Source organism: Rhinolophus sinicus, chromosome 17, assembly GCF_057876585.1.
Source record: "Rhinolophus sinicus isolate RSI-liver-muscle chromosome 17, RSI-T2T, whole genome shotgun sequence".
Lineage (NCBI taxonomy): Eukaryota > Metazoa > Chordata > Mammalia > Chiroptera > Rhinolophidae > Rhinolophus > Rhinolophus sinicus.
In genome coordinates this window covers 172246816-172269193 of record NC_142517.1, presented here as the reverse complement: position 1 = coordinate 172269193, position 22378 = coordinate 172246816, and the positions used below count along the sequence as shown (strand labels likewise).

The following is a 22378-nucleotide window of genomic DNA, read 5'->3' as shown; positions in this document are numbered from 1 at the left end:
TATGTATTCCTTTAGCTGGAAGTAAGAAAGATTGGATAATTATAGGAAAGCCAAATAATTCTGGGACAAAATATGAATGCTATCAAGAATTAAGAAAAGAAGCTACCATTGCAGTTCCAGGCTCCAGGCCTGCCCCAGCATCCACTGGCCTCCAAAGCCCTAGACACCTTCAGACCCAGACTCCAGGCCTGCCTCTGCAGCCCCTGTGGCCTTACACTCCAGGCCCACCCTCACACCAGGCCAGCACCCACAGATCCAGGCTCCAGTGGACCCAGGGCCCAAGACTGCCTCCATGGACTCAGGCTCCCAGGCCATTCCCCACCACCATCCATCAACACCTGAAAATTAAACAGTGTGATACACCACATTAACAAAATGAAGGATAAATATATGATCATCTCAGTAGGTGTAAAAAAGCATTTGACAAAATTCCACACCATTTCATAATTAAGAAAAAAACTCTCAACAAATTAGATATTAAAGGAATGTACCTCAACATAAAGGCTATATACGACAAGCCCACAGCTAACATCACACTCAATGGTGAAAGTTGAAAGCTTTTCTTCTAAAATCAGGAAGAAGACAAAGATGCCCACTTTCATCACTTCTATTAAATATAGTACTGGAAGTCCCAGCCAAAGCAATTCGGCAAAAAAGTATAATAAAAAAGCATCCAAATTAGAGATAAAGAAGAAAAATTGTCTGTTGTAGATGGCATTGATCTTAGATATAGAAAATCTTGACTCCACCAAAACTTAGAATTAATCAATAAATTAAGTAAAATTGCAGGATACAAAATAAACATACAAAAATTAGTTGTTTTTACATACTAACAATGAATTATGTGAAAAAAGAAGTTAAGGAAAAAATCCCACTTAAAATAGCATTAAAAAAACAAAACAAACAAACAAACAAAAACCTTTGGAATAAATTTAACCAAATGGGAAAGATTTGTACAATGAAAACTATAAAACATTGATGGAAGAAATTAAAGAAGACATAAATAGATAGAGAAATATCCCTTGTTCATGGATGAGAAGAATCAATATTGTTAAAATGTCCATACTACCCAAAGCTATCTATAGATTCAATGCAATCCCTATCAAAATTCCAATGGCATTGTTCACAAAAATAGAAAAAGTAAATCCTAACATTCATATAAAACCACAAAAGAATGTGAATAGCCAAAGCAATCTTGAGCAAAAAGAACAAAGCTGGAGATATGACACTACCTGATTTCAAAATATACTCCAAAGTCCTAGTAGTTAAAACAGCATTATACTGGTATAAAAACAGATATATAAACTAATGGAACAGAAGAGGGAGCCCAGAAATAAATCCACACATTTATGGTCAGTTGACCTTTGGAAGCCACTGAAGATCCGCAAGTTTCTTGTGAATTTTATATCAGCAGACCATTGCCATCTTGGTCTAAAAAGGACAGAGTACAAAAGTGAAAAAGCATATTGTATTGGACCCACAAAATTTTACCAGTACTCAGCTGCAAACATGTGCTAAATTCCATGGGGGGAAAGACGATCCAGTGTGGAGTCATGAGTCACAGAGAATTACAGACTTGGGAACCAAATGGAGTTTGCTTGGGATCAGTGACTTTTTTCCTTCTTTGAACAAGAATGTCTATAATTATCATATGCCTGTCCCACCATGTTATGGAGCAGATAACTTGTTTCTTTAGTTTCATAGCTCCATGTATTGAGAGGAATTGTACCCCAGGATGGTTCATAATCCAAACCTTACCCATACCTAATTTAGATAATTTAGATGATGAGATTTAGGTGTTCAAGCTGATGAGGTAAAACCCTTCTAATTTGTGGTTTTCAGGAGTTTGACCATGATGTGCCCAGTTAATGTTTTTTTGTGACTGTCCTGTTTGGGGTTCATTGAGCTTCCAAAATTATAGGGTGCTTTTTAAAATTAAATTTGGAAGCATTTTGGCTTCCAATATTTTATCTGACACATTTTCTCTCTGTAAGACTCCATGTATACCTAGTTAGATTGTCCCACGGGTCATTGAAACTGTTCATTTATTTATTTTTTAATCTTATTTATTTTTGCCCTCTGTGCTTCACTTTGGATGAATTCTATTCATCTATCTAACACAATTCTTTTTTTGTTACCTTTTTTCAGATAACTAACACTCCTAAGAATTCAGACGTCTAGAGAAATATGTCACCTCAATGAGGTCATCCTTTTTGTGCATTATTGCTTGTGTGTGTGATTAAAAAACAAAATAAAAACAACATCGTAGAAGGAAAATATAGTCTATACACAAAAGTGGCACAACATACTCGTTTATTGTACAGTCACAAGTTACACATTGGAAACTAAAGAGAACACTGTACCAGTTTTCACAAATTCAAATCAAGTTAGCAAATGACAAATTTTAGAACACACTCATTTTATGTCTCACCCAATGTGGGTGATCACAAGAGAAGGTAAATAAAGAAAATTACTTTCTATGTTACTTAGGTAGCAAACTAATTTGATATACACAGGTTCCAACTTACTTTAAGAGATTTCAAAGTGTTTCAGAACTAATAGGGAATAGTTCATGTCCAGCCTGAAATAAAATGTAGAATGGACCTTTTAGGGGTAAATAACTTCATTTGTATTTCCACAACAGAATCATTCCTCCTGCTAACGAAAATATTAATAAATCTCCATCTATATTAGTTTTACTAAATTAATGACTTTGAAATTATCTGTATTTGGTTATATTGCACTTGAGAACAATGACAACAAAAATTAAAGATTTAGTACCTCTCCCAAGAAGTTCATTATGCATCAGAAATTACAATGAAATACAAGCATATATGCATGCTCCACGTCGTTAGGTTCATCATTCAAACTAACTACCAACAGGTTAAAAGGGATACTCTCCAAAACACTGAGTGTTACGTCATTTCATTCATCATTTTTGATCCTATATTCAATTTTCAAACTTTATATATATTTTTTCTTATTTATCAAACTACCACATATACAAGCTATCCAAGAGTACAAACAAGATGACACTGAGATAGGCAATGGTCATGCACAGGTATTCCAAGAATGACTTATTCTTCACCACACTCGGCACTATATTCCACAACATGGGAACATCTATCAACTTACAAATTCTGTTTGCCTTATAAAAACCAGTGGATCTCTCATATACTATAATTTTGCCACATAAACCTCTTTTTTAGGGTAATGGTTCACTATTAATCTTTCACAGCCCTCTTAAAGAAGCCAGTATAGTCTCTTTTACTAACATTTAAATTTCCTCTTTACATAAATATAAAGTATTAATAAGAATTTACTATGAATAAGTAGTTTTCATTACACAGGTAGAATTGTGGCACTAATATTTTGATTAATTGCTTTATACTTCAAAATTATTAAGAACTTAATCAGAATTATAATAATAATTACAAGAGAAAGGTAAAGGGAAGAATATCTCTCACATAAATGTGTTTCAAAATATCAATTCTGAAATAAATGCCTATATAAGAAATCAACAATCGTATCAATATTTCTTACCAATATCAAATGCTTTAAATATTCTCTACCTCACTCATGTGTATTTAAACTGAATCAGATTATAAAAATTTTATACTCAAAATGGATTTTAATTCTCATAAATCAAACAGTATTTAAAATATTTGAAAATTAAAATAGTTTCCATAGGATTATTTTTTTGACATTTTAACCAAATATATTCACATGCTACTTTAGGGTAAAAAGAATCCCAAAATTTTCCCAAACATTTTTGTCAAAAAGTAGGCTTTTAAATTATACTGCTACCATATTTTTTAGAGGTATAAACTTTCATTTTTTCAAAGAAAATACTATTGCCTAAGATTACAATTCATAAAGGCAATTTAAAACAGCATGTTAATTGCCAATAACATCTTTCAATCTCCTATATAAGATGATAAGGCCATAGAAAGAATAGATTGTGCAAAAGCAAATACAAACTTTTTTTTCCAAAGAGTGAATTTCTATCCAATATATATTTTCAAGAATGATTGCTATTAGGTGGGAAAACAGGTAGGGTGAAAGTTGTTACAGAACAACTTAATGACTGTCTGGTGGCAGGCCCTAGGATAAAAATACTTTTTTCTTTAAAAAAATTTATTGGTAATAAAAATACTTATTGTGTATGACTAAGATCTCTTAAGCTACTAATAAAATCTATATTACAAAATCTATTAATTTTGAAATTCACTAAAGTTAAATATAGGTTCTTGTCAATGTTCTATCTTGTATAACTCACCTACATGTGCCTTTATTTTATGATTATAGCCACTTGTGTAGGGAATTATAACACAAGACATGGCAAGATAAATTTCAGTTATTTTTAACATGTAAAAAAAATATTCAATTATTTAAGGGAAATACTCATCACTGTCTAATGAAGACAGTAGTTAAAAAGCTATTAAACCCTCAAAATCTAATGCATAACATGATGCAATTGCACAAAAATAGGTATAATTAAGTCATCCCCAGGTTTTGAGGAACTGTGAATAAATTTTCTAGAGGAATATGTGATTTATCACCCTACAGACATATAAAACTACAACTTGCCACCTGTGCAGCTTTTATTAAAAAAATTGTAGAAAATTTATAATAAACCCAAGAAAGTTTTGAAAGGTTTCCAGTAACTTGAATTGATTATAAAAGTACCTTTTAGAAGTCATTTTGATAGCTGAGACTGGTTTTACACATTACACCTTGCTCAAAATGAGGTAATATCCATTGAGTATGAGTAGCATCAGGTTATTGCGAGAAGTAAACCAGTGAGCTACTTTAAGGATTTTAATTCCAAGCATTTCCCATGGGGCTGAGGGGTTGGGTGCAGGTTGCTATAAGTTGTAAAGATCCCTCACTGATCTTGACCTGTTCTCAGTAACAGTTTTGGAAATATAAGAAAAAATACATATATAGGAGGAAAATAAATTAATCCCAACTAAAAACTCTTGCTCTAATTTAAGAACATACTATTACTAAGCAACTCCATCAAAGAACTACCAACATGGTTTTTAAATTTGAATGCTTTTTTTTTTTTTTTGTATTGTAAATGGCCAGATGAATACCATGGGATAAATGTACTTTGGAAATGATTTCCAACTCTATCTGGCTTTAGGCATCATGATATTTAGCTGAAATAAAGCTATTACACAAAAAAGGCACTCTTGATTATAAAACTAATTTTTAGTATAGGTTGGCTTAAAGGATTTGAAATACAACTGACACAAATTGAAATGTAACAAAATGGATTGTAGATTAAATATGAAAGAAATTTAACCACATGTATCCAATTTTCATATTAAAACAAAATACTGTACCTATGCAATTATTGGGAGAATTTTGATGGGGTCAAGTTGTTTTTTGTTTGTTTGTTTTTTAAGTTTACCAGAAAGTAGTATTAAAATCTAAGTTCATGCAATTATAAAGTCTTTAGTAGCTTGAAAACTCAATTGTAGTGTGTAATGTGTATTAGCATTAAGTACCTGTACAAAAGAAGTGGATGCTAAGGTCCAGAATTGGATTGCTTTAGAATAATAACAACAACAAGTAACAAAATCCAACATTCAAACCAGAAATAGTAATTGTAGGAGGTACTATTTTACATAAAGTGGTAACTCAAGCACTACCTGTCTTATGTACACTGAAGAACTAACACTTGAAATTTTTATAATTTAAATATCTAAAAACACACGTCAGTGAACGTGTATGAAATGTATGCCTGAATTTATTTATAATGAAACGGTTGACAAATATTGCTCTCATTTTGTGGTTAATACCAATGGGCACCATCAGCAGTAAAGTCTTGGAATTGGATTCCTCATGAAGGGAACTGAAATCTATAATGACCTTGGTAATTCTAATGGGTCAGGATATAGCATAACTTAAAGAAACAAACAAAAAAAAATCACAGTTAAGTTTCTGAATTTCCTTCACCATTTTCATGAGGTTGAAGCTGTTCCCTTTCTTGTTCTTCTTGAGGTGGCCGAACACGTTTAAAAAAGCCCATCTGTCAGTTGAAGAAAAACTCACATTATTGCCACATCAATGAAGAATATTAAAAGTATTCTAAGTGAGTATGCTATCACCAAGAAAATTTAAATGGCAATTACAATTTTTCTTCCTTCAAATAATACATAACGCTTATCATGCATCGTTATTAAAGATCCTTTTCCTCCTTCCCTGCCTTCTTTTCCATCCTCCTTCTTTCCCTCCCTCTTTCCATCTTTTCTTCTGTTTCTCCCCTTCCTCCCTCTCTTCCTAAGTCCATTACTTACCCTGTACATCACAAACACCAAAACAGCCAGTAACAACAATCCTGCCAGAACTGCTAAAATGATCACCCACACAGGCACAGGCATGGGTGCTGGCTGAATGCCCCAGGTGACATTAGTGGTAACCTGCCAGGGGAGAAAAAGGTTTTGAGTTTTAAAATAGTTCACTGACTTATTCAACAACTACCTGAATGTCTACTATATTTTATTTTAATGGTATTCATATCATTTTCTTTTCCTGTGTATGATAATCTATGATTATATATATCTGGTATCAAAGCAGGCACATATCTGCATAAAACTCTCAGTAACAGGTGAACATCTGGTCACCTCTGAAATGATTTTTAGATAATCCAATCCAGTTTATGATGTGTTGGTCCCATTTTTAATCCTCAAATTAAAGACCTTTAAAATGCCTTCACTTCTTCCAAAATTTCCCCCCTAAAATTTAGTATATACTAAGAATCTCTTACATAGGCCAAGATGCTAAAGTAAAAGGTCTACCTTTAATAATTCTGGGGTAGGGGAGTAAAATAATATTATTAAACTAAGTTATAACCCTATCAAATAACTCTTAGTTACTTTAAATTATCAAAATAGTATAACTGCCATTATTTAAAATAAAATAAAAATATCTATAGCATTAAACTGAGTGTGCTTATTCCACTTCTCCAAATCAATAACTTACTAATGTAGAGTTGAAGATGTCCTCAATTGGAAGGTTCTTATAAGGAAACTCGATGACATTAAATGAAGCAGACGACTTCAAAGAGTATGAATGATTCTGGTTTTCCTTCTGTATGGAAGTAACAATTAAATGATTTCCTAGATATCATACTTTTTTAATTTCTTTGAAAAAAAGGATAAGTTTGCTAAAGGCTGCATCTGTCCACTTACATTCATAAAGGTCTCGGTCCACAGCAGAGACTTTACATACAAGATTGCACTCTTTCCTCTGTCTAGTCGCCCAACCTGGCAGACAATCTTCAAGCATTCAGCAATTCCACAACCCTGTCAAAACAAGGTATATGTTTACAAGAAAAGGTCATTCTATCATCTTGTTAACGTTTGAAAATCAGACATTTTAGTCATTTCATGTGATGGCCAGAGATGTTTAAAATGTACAATATTAGGCTCTAGGAATAATTTGTTATAGAAGGATAATATCTATAATATTAAAAGATTTATTTTTATGGTTAGAACTCAACATTCTTCTGAGAATCTATCGCTAGATTCTCAAAATTCTGGGCAAACCCAGACAATGATTTTAGTAAGACATGAAAATCACACCACAATACCCCTGTGGGAAAGAAAATGAAACAGAGTGAATCTTTAACAGTTATTCCATGTCACACCTGTAAAAATCAAGTGGCATGATGATGGTCTTTGCTACATTCAGGGTTTTTATCAGTGACTTGAAGGCAGGCAGCCAAAGGTAACATATATTTCCATCTTCTAGGTGCTGGCCAAAATGCATTAGACATGTCAGATGCGTACACCTTGCAACAATGCTATCTAGTAAATGGTGCCTCCAGTTGATGACTAGGAATAGAAGCGACCTTTCTTGACCTGACAAAAGGCATCTAGGAAAAATCCATAGCTAACATCATATTCAATGGTGAAAGAATGAATGCTTTCCCTCTAAGATCAAGAACAAAATAAAGTTGCCGACTTACTATACTTCTTTCAACATTGTTTAGAAGGTTCTAGCCAGTGCAATTAAACAAGAAAAAAATATTAAATAAATGCTGTCTCTATTCACAGATGACAGGATCTTACATCTACAAAACTCTAAAGAATCCACAATAAAACTATTAGAGCTAAAAAAACAAGCATAGAAAAGGTGCGGAATACAAGATTAATATACAAATATGAGTTGTATTTCTATACACTAGCACTGAAAACAATCTGAAAATGAAATTAAATAATCAATTTAAATTAATTCAAAATTAAGAAACCTATTTAAAACAGCATCAAAAAGAATAAAATACATAGAAATAATTTAACCAAGGAAGTGTGAAACTTGTAGAATGAAAATTATAAAATATTTTTGGAAGAAATTAGAGACTTAAATAAACAGAAGATATCTAATGTTCAAGAACTGAAAGACTTAATATTAAGATGGCAACACTCAAATTGATAAACAGGTCCAGCATAATCTCTATCAAAATTCCAACTATCTTTTTTGTAGAATGGACAAGTGATCCTAAAATTCATGTGATATTTTATATGAATATAAATTTGTAAGGGAACCCAAATAGCCGAAACATCTTGAAAAAGAAGAAAATGTTGGAGGAGATGGAGTTCCCAATTTGCAAACTAACTGCAGAACTACAATATTCAAACAATTTGGTATTGGCATAAGGATACATGCATAGATCAGTGGAATAGAACTGGAAGCCCAGAAATGAACCCATACATTTCTGGTCAATTCATTTTCAACAAGGCTGCCAAGACCATTCAACAGGGAGAGACAGTCTTTTCAACAAATGATGCTGGAACAACCAGATAGCCACATGCAAAAGAATGAATCTGGGCCCCTACTTCACACCACATTAAAAAAATTAAGTTAATATGGATCAGAAATGCAAATCTAAGAGTGAAAAGTATGAAACTTAGAAAACCAGAAAACTGGTCAAGCATGATGCTCAGGTTTTGGACAGAGAATGGAGTTGCAATTCACTAAAATGTGGAACATTGTAGAAAGAGCAGAGTTGGGAAAACTCAAGGGTATGTTCTTAGAATTAAGTTTAAGAATCCTACCATGTTTCCCCAAAAATAAGACCTAGCCAGACAATCAGCTATAAATGTGTCTTTTGGATCAAAAATTAATATAAGATCCGATATTTATTATAATATAATATATTATATTATATTATAATTTCATACCTGGTAAAATTATATTATTATATTATATTATATTATATTACATTACATTACATTATATTATATTATTATATTATATTAGATTAGATCCGATCTTATAGTAAAATAAGACTGGGTCTTATATTAATTTTTGCTCCAAAAGATGCATTAGAGATGATTGTCTGGCTAGGTCTTATTTTCAGGGAAACATGGTATTACATACTTAAGAGGAGTTCCAATAGAAGTTTGGAAAATATAAACCAAAGCCATCAACACAGACGTGGTATTTACAGCCACCACAGTGAGTAAGATCATCTAGTGCAGCCTGTCTGACAGAACATCATACTGATGGAATCATCAGTATGGACGTATCCACCCTTCTCAAAATAGTCGCCACTAGTCACATGTGACTATTGAATACCTGAAATGTGGCTGGTGTCTACAATACTGGACAGCATAGATCTAAGGAATGAATGCTGGTGGAGCAGATGAGAAATTGGAGCCCTGAGCCCTGGAATCCTCTATAGTGGTTAAAGGTTTGGAAGTGAAGACTAAGAACAAGTAGCCAGTTGTGGTAGAACCAGTAGGTGGAGAACCAGAAGAGAACAGTGTCCTAGAAGTGAATGAAGAGTGTTTCACAAAGGAGGAAAGATTTACTGTGCCAAAAGTCACTGAGCAGTTGAACTGATGAGAATTTGGTGATGTGAAAGTAACTGGTGATTGCTAAGGAACATAATAAACACTATACCAAAGTTCTCTGTTAGTTGATGGTTTGCAAAATTTCAAAATCTTAACTGAGAAGCAACTTTTTAACAATATTGTTATTATATAGGCCAACTCAGCAAAAGTTAAACATAATGCTAATTTTTCTTGTAATGTATTTTTGTTGAGGCCTTCTGGGTTTTTCCTGCAGTACTGTACTAAAGCCTCAAGGATTAGGGTGAGGCCAAGAAACAGGTCAGATGAAGGAGTGTAGTCACACCAAAAAGTTGGAACATAAAATATTTTTTTAGCAATCTACAAAAATAGATCATTTGAAGAAAATCTGGCATTAATGTGACAAGAAACAAGGAAAGTAATAAGACTGAATGGTATAAAAATATATGTAGTTCTTTCAAGCACAGCTGTTGTTATTTTTGAAATGTTCTTTGGCATCAGTTCTATAATCACATATTTTTAAATGTTTAAAGTGCTTGTTGTCAAAATGGCGCTTACCAAAGTGTGAATGTCTCCTTCACTCTGGGTGAGATCCCGCTTAGTGACGAGATGGTTCCGGTCCCCTTGCCCAGCAATTGTGTCATTCTTTTCAGTTGTTTGTGAATTTGAGACCTACGGTTACATTCATACACATGATAAATAATAATGGAAAACATTTTACATTGACATTTCAGCATAAACTGTGATGTGTAATTAATACATAGTGACTGAAAATTTGGTATAACAGAAAATTCACTACTTAATATATTCGGTGAAATGCACAGAAAATAGAATCCTTAATATGTAGAAAAAAGTTACCTTTGCCTAGCCATGATTTTTCTCTCCTTGCATAGCCTAGAGGGGAAACTGACAAAACATACTGAAAGAGCCTGAAATTTCAGTGTACATCTGTAAGAAATGTCAGTCATGAGTATGTATTTTTTGTTTTCTTAACTTTCCTTAGTCCAAATAGTGCAATAGCTTCTTATTCAAACTCATGTGCTAGGACGGAGATGACTATACTCAAAAGTATACAGAATTCCATAAAATAGCATTTTTCTAGGTCATGTAAGTTAAGAGAACCATCATTAAAATGTTTAATCCTATCCCAAGGACAAAAATTTCAAGGATACCCTAGACACAATATTACATGTGGATAAATCACAATGTGATGGAACCAAAGTCAATCTGGGTCACTTAAGAATATCTTCTAAGGCTCACTAAGCACCACATAAAGCTACGGTTCACTGGGCCTTCATAGAATTTGTACTTACTCAATATACAAATAAACAATTTAATCCTTAGTGTGCTGATTATAAACTATTTTTACAGAATGGGTTTGTGGATTAAAATAGTTGTTTTATTTCATGTATTTCTTTTGTAGGTTTAGGGAAAAAAGCAATAAAATATTATCCTAATGAAAAACTGCTACTAAGCACATTACCTTAATTCTCAAAGGGTTGATCTCCATGTCTGAAGTGCAGTTCATTGGCCCATCGATATCATATTGGAGGATGTATAACAAAGTGTTATTGTTATATTTGTAAGGCCACTGAAGATTCAGCATTGCCTTGCTGAATGAACTTGGACCATTGTTTCTCAGCTAATGAGGAAAAGAAAATGTAAATGCTTTCGGCAAAAATCTATTCTATAATCTTTCCCCTACATCAACTTTAGGAATCATTAGCAACAAGATTTGAAACAGCAGACTAATAACCATAGTTATTACAATATTACAACATGACTGTTATTATGCAAAAGAGATCAAACTCAACTTTTTCCTCTAGTGTGTAGGACAGTATGTGTCAGGATGAAAATAAACCAAAAAGGAAAATACAAAAAAATTATTGACAAAAGATGGCACAGAAAATTTTCTTTCGGCAGAAACAAAATTTTGAAGATCTGCTATAGGCATTTTCGATTTTTAGTCAGAACTGCAAAATGTCCATGTGGAAGTACTCAATGACCTATTGCTTTATTAAAGTAGAACTAGTTGGTTTTAAACAACAATTTGTATAAACTGCTTTCTTTAACCACTTGAAGCTACCTGTCTAATAAAAACAAATTTAAGAATAATAGGGAAAAAAATTCAAGGAAATCTCTGGTATACTTCAACTATGCAGAATTTACATAAAACTTAAACAGACTTATTTTTTAAAGGAGCTTATCTCTTTGTTGGCTCTCTATCAGGAATCAGTTAAATCCAACAGCCACAAACCTCATAGATGTGCTGAATAACTGGCCCAACGTCTTCTTCTGTCTCAGGGTTCTCCTTGTGCTCCCAATTTGGAATCGGAAGAAAGATATGATCAGGACTTGAGACTCTAAATAATGACCAAAAAAAACCTACCATGAATATCAAAATGATACGGTCAATTTATTTTTAAGAATACCCTGTATCGAAATGAATAAAATCGGAACTAATAAAAAAAAAATCACTACATATTTAAAACAAAACATATATATGTATGTGTACACACACACACACACACACACACACACACACACACACACACACAATACTTAGTTGAATCTAATGTAACAGGTGAATTGATGTCAATTTGTGTAAAAGTTCAGTACACTTATTTTGTGCTTGCCACTGGCTTGTCTGGTTTATATCCAAAAAATATTTGGGGCTTTCGAATACACACCTAGGACCTTCTTTCTTCAGAAGTTACAGCTCCAGCAGTAAAATCACCACTAAACGTGGAGTGCTTACTATCCAAAAAAAGCTAGAGGGCCTAGTAGTTACTTTAAAAATGTAACTACTTTATAAAGTAGCTTAAATCATGAGAATGAGATACTCAACTCGGTAATCATACTGACCCTCTTATCTCAACAGCAGCTAAAACAGCAAGGTCAACTCTGTAAGATACAACTGGGCTTACTTTGTCAAAAAGATTGGAGCTGAAAAAGAAAAAAGATATATTTAGGACTGAATTGTGCATACTGATCATCAAAATCATAGAGAGGCAAATGGAGTGACACTAAAAATGAACAAATTAAAAGCAACAAAGAAATGAAAAATACGTAAATCAAAATAATTATTTTCATAGCATTTAATTCCAAGATAATGAACAAGTTCTACTTCTTAACAGGTTTTTGTCTCACAAACTCGAATTGACAATAAAATTATTCTTATGTTATAAATATTGATTTTGAAAAGTGGTATAATCAAGTACTTAAATTTTAGTCTATTTTATTCCATAATATCTAAAATATATCACATAATATATTTATACCAAATAATATTTCCTCAATGTTATTATAAATTGAAAAAGTTCTGTTTATACCTCTGGATTTGTAAATCAAATTTCACAGAAGTATCCATCTCTGATTGCTGGTGCACACTGAAACGGAGACCAGCTAAGAGCTGAAGAAGGAAGAAAAGATGGTAATTAAGAGTTAGTTAAAACAGTGTCTAATTAGTGAAAATTCAAATCTAATGTCCAAATAAAAAAGAATGTTCTAAAACAGGGTTTTTCTGAGCTTACAATAAAACTGAAAGTACTCTAACAAAAATTATTAAATCTGTTCTTCCATTAAATCTCTTTAATTTACAATACCTGGGCCAATCCATAATGGAGCCTATTTAACAAGTTATTAATTATATCCCCTTGTAATTATTATCTTCCTGAAAACTACAGAAGTAAATGTTTGTTGAGCCAATGAAAGCACAATAATCACACAATGATTTGATTATAGGAAGCTAATAACTGAACTTGTGCTAACGGAGCCAGAAGGAAGAAACGGCTTTCTGACAAGAGTAACAGAACTTCAAAAGAAGGCATGTGTAGGGCCAGAACCAGAATTTCTCCATACTGCTCATAACTCGATCAACACCAACCATTTTAACTTCTGCAGGTGGAAAATTGTTAAAATGAACTGAGCTACGAGATAAGAGATAGTAAATTTCTTGGGGAACATATATGACACATAAAAAGGTATTTCCGAGAAACTTCACCAAACTGCCTCCCACTTTACAAAGACTGGAGCTGGACATTTGAAATAATCTGGAATTATCTGTGCTGAATAAGCTGTGAGAGGGAAAGCTAGAGAGAATGAGAAAATGAAAAAATAAAGACCATGTTCACTTGCTAATGAAACATTGTGTTAAATATATGTGAAAAAATGGAATTCAGGGTACTTTGGTCAAGCCCTCTTACCGAAGAGCTCACACATCTAGAAATAATGAGTTTTAATGGAAAATATACGTCAAGAAATACGTTATATTTAATTTTTATTCGAAATATATTTGATATATAACATTGTGTAAATTTAAGGTATACAACATGTTGATTTGACACATTTATATAAATTGTAATATGATTGCAGTGATAGTTAGCACCTCCATCATATCACATAATTATTTCTCTTTTGTGGTTGAAATACTTAAGCTCTAGTCTCTTAGCAAGTTTGATGATTATAATACAATATCATTGTGTGTAATCACTATGCTGAGAAGTAGATCTCTAGGACTTATTTACTAATTAGTTATAAGTTTGTGACCTTTACCAACATCTAATAAGAGAGATGTTGTTTAAGGGTAAATATGGAATATTTAGCCCCAGATTATCACAGATCTTCAAACTCCAATGTCTGAGTCTACTGAAAAAGTAACACAAAATATAGTGCCAGTGTTCCTTGACACTAGGAATTCTGCAAAGTGTATTTTGTTTACTTTTTAGAGGATTTGGGAAGCTCCCCGTTGAGTACTTCTTCTCAAGCTCCTGGGCTACCTTCTCCACTAGCTGAAGGGGAGCCTGATTCAATCAGGGTGCTCTTTGACCATGTTTCGGACAACCATATAGATTTCAAGTTAATGAGAGAATTCTATCTCACCTAAGAATGACAGTATTTGTCAGGGCAGCTTCGAGGATTCATTAAAACATTGGTTTAAAATATCCAAGTTATAATTTCAGTCCTTAGTTTAAACCATGTTCTCATCCATTTACCAAAGTGAAGGCAGCTGAAGTGAAGTGAAGACCAGCTTACTGAATACAGTGTAATAGCACAACCCATTATTTTAGTATTTTAGTCAAAACTAAATAAAACTCCGCTAATCACTGCACTCTAAATCAAAACCAATTTAAAGACACTATTTTGAAGTATTTATTTAAAAAATTACCATGGACAAACCCACAGAAAATTGTGCTATTTTCTTTAGAAGAAAAAAATATCCATTTAATTAAAATGGCTTACTTGAGTTCCAGCCTTCATTGGGTTTCCAAGGTCACATACCACCTGGCGGGTTTGGTTTTCTGTCTTAAATGCACAGGAAAGCCTTGCTAAGGCCTTTGATAGAAAAAGAAAAAGATTTGAAAGGAAAATAAATTAATGACCACAAAAAAAAGCAGAAGCCATACGACTATAAGTTCCCAGACAATACTATGCATTTGGATATTTAATTTTCTTGTTTTACAAAGCAAATACATCTATCTGAGCAAATGGGGAGTAAGGAAAAAGTCAGAATTGTGTATAATGCCACATATGAATGTAAAAGTATTTCTGAAAGATCCCTTGAGTACTTAGATACATAACCATATTACCTCTGACAAATTATCTGATGAAAAGGCTTAGACACTTTATCTGTCTGACCTCATTTCAGGCACTTAGCTAGCAATTCTAAACATGTCCTATCAATGCATTATGCAAAGTATTAAGCTTGAAAGGAATTATGTAAGATAGGAACTCTACTGTCTAGCAATTTAGCCTTGGGTAGAATGGCTAAGCTTGCACTACACTAAAGAGGGGAGCAGCTCATAAATGTTAACAAGATCTATGAGTGTATTTCGATTTTTAAAGAGGCAGTTTGCTTACTTCACTGTTGCGGACAACCCCAATGAAATCAGCCTGCGGGGGGATGGAAACAATGAGCTCAGCTTCATAGGCTCCTTCTCCTTGGTTCTGAGCCTTAACAATCAATGTCAGAGGGTTGTCGTCCCCAACATAGATCTTCTTCTGATCTCTACAAGTTAATACAAATCTGGACAATGAAAAAGACTGCATGGGGAGAAAATGACTGCTCAAAGAAACAAGAGATAAATATACAGATGACAAGTTCAACAGTGTCTCAAGATATTTTAAGACTACTTCACAGCTCAACAGAAAACTGGAAATAGCCCGGTGGGTACAAATCCAGTGCTTCTCTAAGTAAAAGGAAACAGTGATGCCATTTGTATATCACTATCACTCATTACTACTACTGAAGAAATTTTATATTTCTTTGTATGTATTTACTAATTCTCTGATCTTTTTCCAAAAAGTTGAATTAATCATGTCATGATTCTCACAATATCCTTAATAATTAACTTATGTATCATATAAATGGTAATCAGACTTCCTTAGTTAAGGGTATATTAATAATAAAAGGTATCTTTAAGAGGATATAATATTACTTTATACCACTAGTTAATGCTGAATGGGAATAGATCTGTTAATCTAGACAACTAGTGAAAATATAGTGCCTATTTTTTAAAGCTCAATATTGACAGATTTACTATTATATAAATCATGAATTATCTTCTAATATAACTGATTCTCATTAAAATATACAATTACTTTGAATAGAAAAATGTGCTCTTTCATTTAAATTTCTTATTATACTATTTATTATTTGCAGAAAACTTACCTATCTACAGAAACTTCCAGTTTGGGTTTACAGACATTGTCTTCACCACAGTCAAGTAGTATATGAGCCTAGAAAAAAATAAATTATTTTTCCTACATGAAAAAAACACCAATACAGGTCACATATATAGTTACATCAATATATATATGAAGTATGTGAATATACATATGCACACATACATATATTTATATAAATTAATCAGCCTATTTGCATACCTGAATGAAAAGGGATCATGGTTACTTACTTTTAAATAGGCCAGTGAATAGTCAATGTAAAGGAAGAAAAAGATTCAAAGATTCATAGGATAATTTGTTGAAGTCCAGAATGTGACTTTATTTGGAGATACGGTTTTTAAACAGGTAATTAAGTTAAAATGGCATCATTAGGGTGGGCCCTAACACAATATAACTGGTGCTTTTCAAGGACATTGAGACACAGACACACACAGAGGGAAGACCACATGAAGGTACATGGAGAACATGGATGGTCATCTACAAGCCAAGGAGAGAGGCTTCGATGAAACCAACTCTGCAGACACCTTGATCTCGGACTTCAAGCTTCCAGAACTAGGAGAAAATAAATTTCTATTGTTTAAGCCACCCATTCTGCGGTACTTTGTTATGACAGTCCTGGTAAACTAATACAGGTATGTCATTAAAATTAATTTCACCTGTTTGCTATCTTTAAAAAAACGTTGCTGAGCAACAAATTTAAAATTACAAATATGGCTCACATTATATTTCTGTTGGATAGCAGAATTCTATAGAGAGAGTGCAGTAATCAAGTTTGTAACATGACCAGTGAAATGAAGGACCCATTTTAAAGAGAAGTAAATAATAAGAACGGTGGGTGGGTAATTAACATAGAAATTAGGGTAAATAATAAAGCTCAGAATGCAAAAGGAAAGATGCCTAAAAGTAAATAATGTTATTGTTGAAACAAATGTAGGACACAAAGGAAAAAAACAATTCAAATAATGAACAATAGCAGGAGGAAGAAAATAAGGAAGCCAAATATTACTAAAGTTAATATTTCCCTCAAAGGGTTTCAAAAATTAGCCTACTTACTTGATTAGCTGGTTTTAAAACTGTTTTGGTATTAAAGAAATTGGTGATTTCAGTAAGTTAATCAAAAGTAATGGTAATGCTAATAAATGATTTCCCAAAAATATAAAACTATAAAGAGAAATTAATTATAATCGCTGTATCAAAACACATAATGTGAACGGACAAGTAACAACATTTTTATAAAGTATAAAATAAATGACAGACCCTAAGAGGCTCAGATGTTCGTTACTAAATTATTAATCAACATAATATTGTAGATCTACTAAAAATAAAAATATAAAGAGTATCAACTAACACAGAACTATGTTTATAAGTTTTATATTAACGGGTAGTCGAAAGTGGGACATACATTATGATTATTCATGTGCAAAATAAAATATAAAATAAATTGTTAAAATTACAAAGACTTTAAAAAACGTTTTCATTTGCCTTATACTGTTACCATATATAGTCTTCTCATATTACATAAAAAGGTATTTATGAGATCATAGAAAGTTAGACAAAGAAATAGACTAAATTAGGGTAAAGCATTCTACAAGAGAAGAAATATTAATCTAAAAATATGAGCATGTAATAAAAAAGAAGTGGAAGAAAAAGGAAATACAATCATAATATTTGAATATATGGGTTTTATACAAGATTTTCTAAAAAATATATATATTTTTTATAAAATTTTATATTGCTTTATTTGCTTTTATAAAACATGATTTATGTGTTACAAATATGCATATATGTGTATATATACTATTTTTACAATTAAAATGTAAATCAAAGATAACATAGATATAAAACTTGTTTAGCAAAATACTATGTAAATAAATTGGTGTTTTGTTGTTTTCCTTGAGTTATCCAACTGTTTTATGTATATGAAATGTGACCCTGTCCTTCTCTCCATATCACTAAGTTCTAAGTGGCTTTAAATAAATCTGACCTGAAAATCCAGATTCCTTCCCCTCTGACTCCTTTGATTAAAAAACCCAACATTATAAAAGCAATCCCTTATGGTACTTTAAAATATGAATTGTAAGGCCACAAAAAAGATTACAGTATAAAAGTAATGATAAACTAAGGAAGAACAGTACCTGTCGACTAACGTTGGCAGGCGTGAACTGGTTAAGGATGGGTTGCAAGCCTGTTGCATCAGCAGCTGTTCTATAATCCAACCGATACTCCATAAAAATAGTAATCGGCGTGAGTTTATCTCGAAATTCAGATTCATCCTAGAAATGGAAAAGCTTCGAATTATTTATGACATCATATTATCTGGACAAATACCTATGTGCACAATACAAAGCCATCTGTATTCATCTCTTTATTCAATTCTACTGAAGCTCTCTGAGAAACCACTTATATAAGAATAGAGTATCCAAAAAGATTACCATTATTCAGTGACAACTCTTAATCATTTTTTTGTTTTATAATATTTGATTCACATAAAAATATACAAGGCACGTTAATAAATTAAGCACTCAAATGCACACCCATTATAACAAACATTACTGATATCGCTTAAGCTACCCATGTGCAATCCTTTCTCTTTTCATCCCCCTGCCTTCCTTCTCTGAGGTAACCACTATTCTGAATTTTAAGTTCACCATTCCCTTCCTTGCTTTCAGCAGTTTTATTATAGTCTCTAAACAATATGTTCTTCAGCTTGCTTTTCTTGTTTGTTTATTTAAAAGGGAGATCTTATATATTCTTGTGATTTGCTTTCTGTTCAACATTCTTAACATTCATCCATGCTGTTTGCATGTAGCTGGGGTTAATTTTTACTGGTGAGTAATATTTCATCATATGATAAATCCACAATTTATTTATCCATTCCATCAAAGTTTACTTAGATTGTTTTGGGCTTTAGTTTTTGCTATTACACAAAACACGTTATAATGATTATTCTTCTATATAATGGCAAGTAGTTTGTCATCTCTATAATACCATATTATTTTTCAAAGTCTTCATAACAATTTATACTACCATTGGCAATGTAAAAGAATTCTCTTTAATCCACATCTTCACCAACTGACAGGTATTCCCAGATTTTGTTTGAATGTAAGATGGTATTTCTTCAGTTATAACCTCGGGTATTTGTCCTGTTTGTTTAAATCATGAAGTTATTGATTCAAAAGCTTTTTCCACACTTAAGTAAAATGGTTATGTTTTTTCTTTTTTTTTTTAGTCTATTCATGTATTTAGTCTATTCATGTATTTTTAATGTTTACTCACCCTAGGAAAAATCTAAGTTGGTCTATTTGTTTTATCTGTTTTATAAACTGCTGAAATTTAGTTTGCTTATACTTGTTTTAGCAATTTTACATCTATATCTTTGTTTAAGACCAGCACGAAATTCTCCTTATTTGTACTATCCTTGACTAGTCTGGGTATCAATTATACCAGCTCATAGAATGAGTTGGAAATAATTTATCTTTTTCTATTCTTTCAAGGAATAGAAATATTCAAATGTCTCATTCTTGATGTTTTGGTAGATATCGCCTATAAAACCATCTGGGCCTTGTGTTTCCTTTGTGTAGAGATTTTTAACTGACAATTCAATTTTTTAAATGGTTTGTATAGTTAAATAAATTATTCAGGTTTTCTATTTCCTTTTATGTCAGCTGTGTTTTTCTAAGAATTTCCTTATTTTGTCTAAGTCTCCTTATGTCTTAGTACAAGGTTATTTCTAATATTCTATTATTTTATTCTTTCTTGTATCTGTAGCTTTCAATGCCTAACTTTGTAGTTTTTTTTTTCCTTCATTTTTTTTCTTACTCTTACATTTAAGATAAATAGCATTTAAGGTATAAATTTACTCTTACACTCTGCTTCTGTGACATCCTACACATTTTGGCATATAGTATTTTTATTAAAATTTACTTCTAACTAAATTTCCATTATGATCTTTTAAAAAATATTTTTATTAAAATATAGCTAACATACAATATTATATTAGTTTCAACATAGTTATTCAACATTTATATACCTAAAGAAGTGATCACCATGGTAAGTCCAACAACCATCTGACATTGTACTATGCTATCACAATATTATTGACTATATTGCCTATGCTGTACATTACATCCCCATCACTTATATGTTTTATACCTGGAAATTTGAACCTCTTATTCCCCTTCACCTTCCCCCGCCTTTTTTAAATTTTTCAAGTACAGTTAAAATTCGATATTATTGTGTATTAATTTCAGGTGTACAGCATTAGTGGTCAGACATTTGTATAATTTAAGAAGTGCTCCCCCTGACTAGTCTAGTACTCACCTGGCACTATACCTAGTTATTACCATATTATTAACAATATTCTCTGTGCTTTACTTTACATGCCCATGACTATTTTGTAACTACCAATTTGTACTTCTCAATCTCTTCACCTTTATCAACCAACCCCCTAACCTCCCTCTCACCTGGCAACTTCAGCTTGTTTCCTGCATCTATGAGTCTGTTTCTGTTTTGTTTGTTCATTTATTTTGTTCTTTAGATTCCATACTTAAGTAGAATCATATGGTATTTGTCTTTCTCTGTCTGACTTATTTCACTTAGCAAAATACCTTCCAGGTCCATCCATGTAGTCACATCATTATGATCTTTTTTTGATTCGTAAGTTATTTAAAATCACAATTCCTAATTCCCAATTAATTTTTTTGTTATTGATCTCTAAAAATTTCACAATATCGATTTTCTATGATTCCAATTTTTTAAGAAGTTGTTTAGACTTCCTTTATGACCTATATATGGTCAATTTTTATATTGTCTAATTGTTGGGCACTAAGTTCTATATAGGTCCGTTAAACCGAACTTACTAATTATGCTGCATCTTCTAATCTTTTTATGTCTTCTTTTTAAAAACTGCATGGCTTATTTCTTTAAATATTTTATATAAATTTATATTCTGTACCTGAGAATTCCAACATCTCAAGCCTTTGAGGTCTAATACTTGTTTGTTGTTTTTTCTAACAGCTTGTGTTTAGTGTTGTTTTTTTTAATGGATTCGTATTTGATTGAACTTAACCTGTGGAAATCATGGGGTCCTTACTACACTGTTAAAGAGAGGCTCTGCATTTACTCTTGCTGGAGTTGGTGTACTTTTGTCCTGGAAACATGTGAGCCTCTTGCAAGTGTCTGGGCCTAATGCAGGAGGTTCAGACACCTGGCTTACAGAAGGCCCCAGGTGAGCATGAAGCCCTGTGCTGGTGTCTGCGATCACAGCTCACCCTTTCCCCGGCTCCATCCTACCCCAGAAACCCTGGCTCACACAACTGCTTACAACTTACCAGTCAGTTTTTGGCAATGAGTTTTTTTGTTTTTTTTTAATGGACTGCTTATTTGGGGGACCCTGGGAATTTCTTTTTACTGTCCTTGAGAGTCTAGCAGTATTTAACAAATTCATTTGTTGTAATTTATTCAGCAGCATTATCATGCAAAGGATATTTGGAATATCCAGTCTACCAGGAGTAGAAGTCGATTTCTCAGGTCTGACATTTTAAAAAGCCACACTACCTCAAGTGTATTCTTCTGTGTTTTCTTTTTGACTTCATACCCAAAATGTAAAGAAAGTAAAAATCATTTGGATGAAAAGAAAATATAATGAGTAAAAAGAAAAGATAATGGAGCAGAAAAGCATCTCTTACCCGCAGATATGCTATCAGTTCCTCACACTGCATCTGTCCCCCTCTTGAAATGGTCATATTCTTGGAGTGACCAGGGGACCTGTTATGGAGAAACAGTGCTCGTCGAATTGCTCCTTTTTGCTTGAGTTTATCCAAAAGAAGCTCCACCTGGAAGTCTATACAAACCAAAGGATTTATAAC

At 32.5% G+C, this 22378-nt stretch overlaps 1 protein-coding gene across 3 annotated transcripts in view; it reads right to left on the bottom strand.

Annotated features, from left to right (window-relative positions):
• Positions 1-2296: 2296 nt before the first annotated feature.
• ITGAV (integrin subunit alpha V) overlaps positions 2297-22378 on the bottom strand; it is a 76803-nt gene continuing 56721 nt past the window's right edge. For 2 of the 3 annotated variants that reach the window (XM_019754500.3, XM_019754498.3), the window contains exons 17-30: positions 22199-22353; positions 18647-18784; positions 16498-16565; positions 15687-15834; positions 15069-15161; positions 13160-13239; positions 12693-12773; positions 12085-12190; positions 11311-11469; positions 10386-10499; positions 7203-7316; positions 6994-7101; positions 6309-6431; positions 5741-6040 (exon numbers count right to left, since the gene is read on the bottom strand). In XM_019754500.3, the coding sequence (XP_019610059.1) occupies positions 5945-6040; positions 6309-6431; positions 6994-7101; positions 7203-7316; positions 10386-10499; positions 11311-11469; positions 12085-12190; positions 12693-12773; positions 13160-13239; positions 15069-15161; positions 15687-15834; positions 16498-16565; positions 18647-18784; positions 22199-22353 (1583 nt within the window). In that variant the 3' untranslated portion in view covers positions 5741-5944. Of the gene's footprint in view, positions 2582-5740; positions 6041-6308; positions 6432-6993; positions 7102-7202; positions 7317-10385; positions 10500-11310; positions 11470-12084; positions 12191-12692; positions 12774-13159; positions 13240-15068; positions 15162-15686; positions 15835-16497; positions 16566-18646; positions 18785-22198; positions 22354-22378 lie in introns of those variants that run through there. The other variant, XM_019754499.3, reaches the window with a different exon arrangement.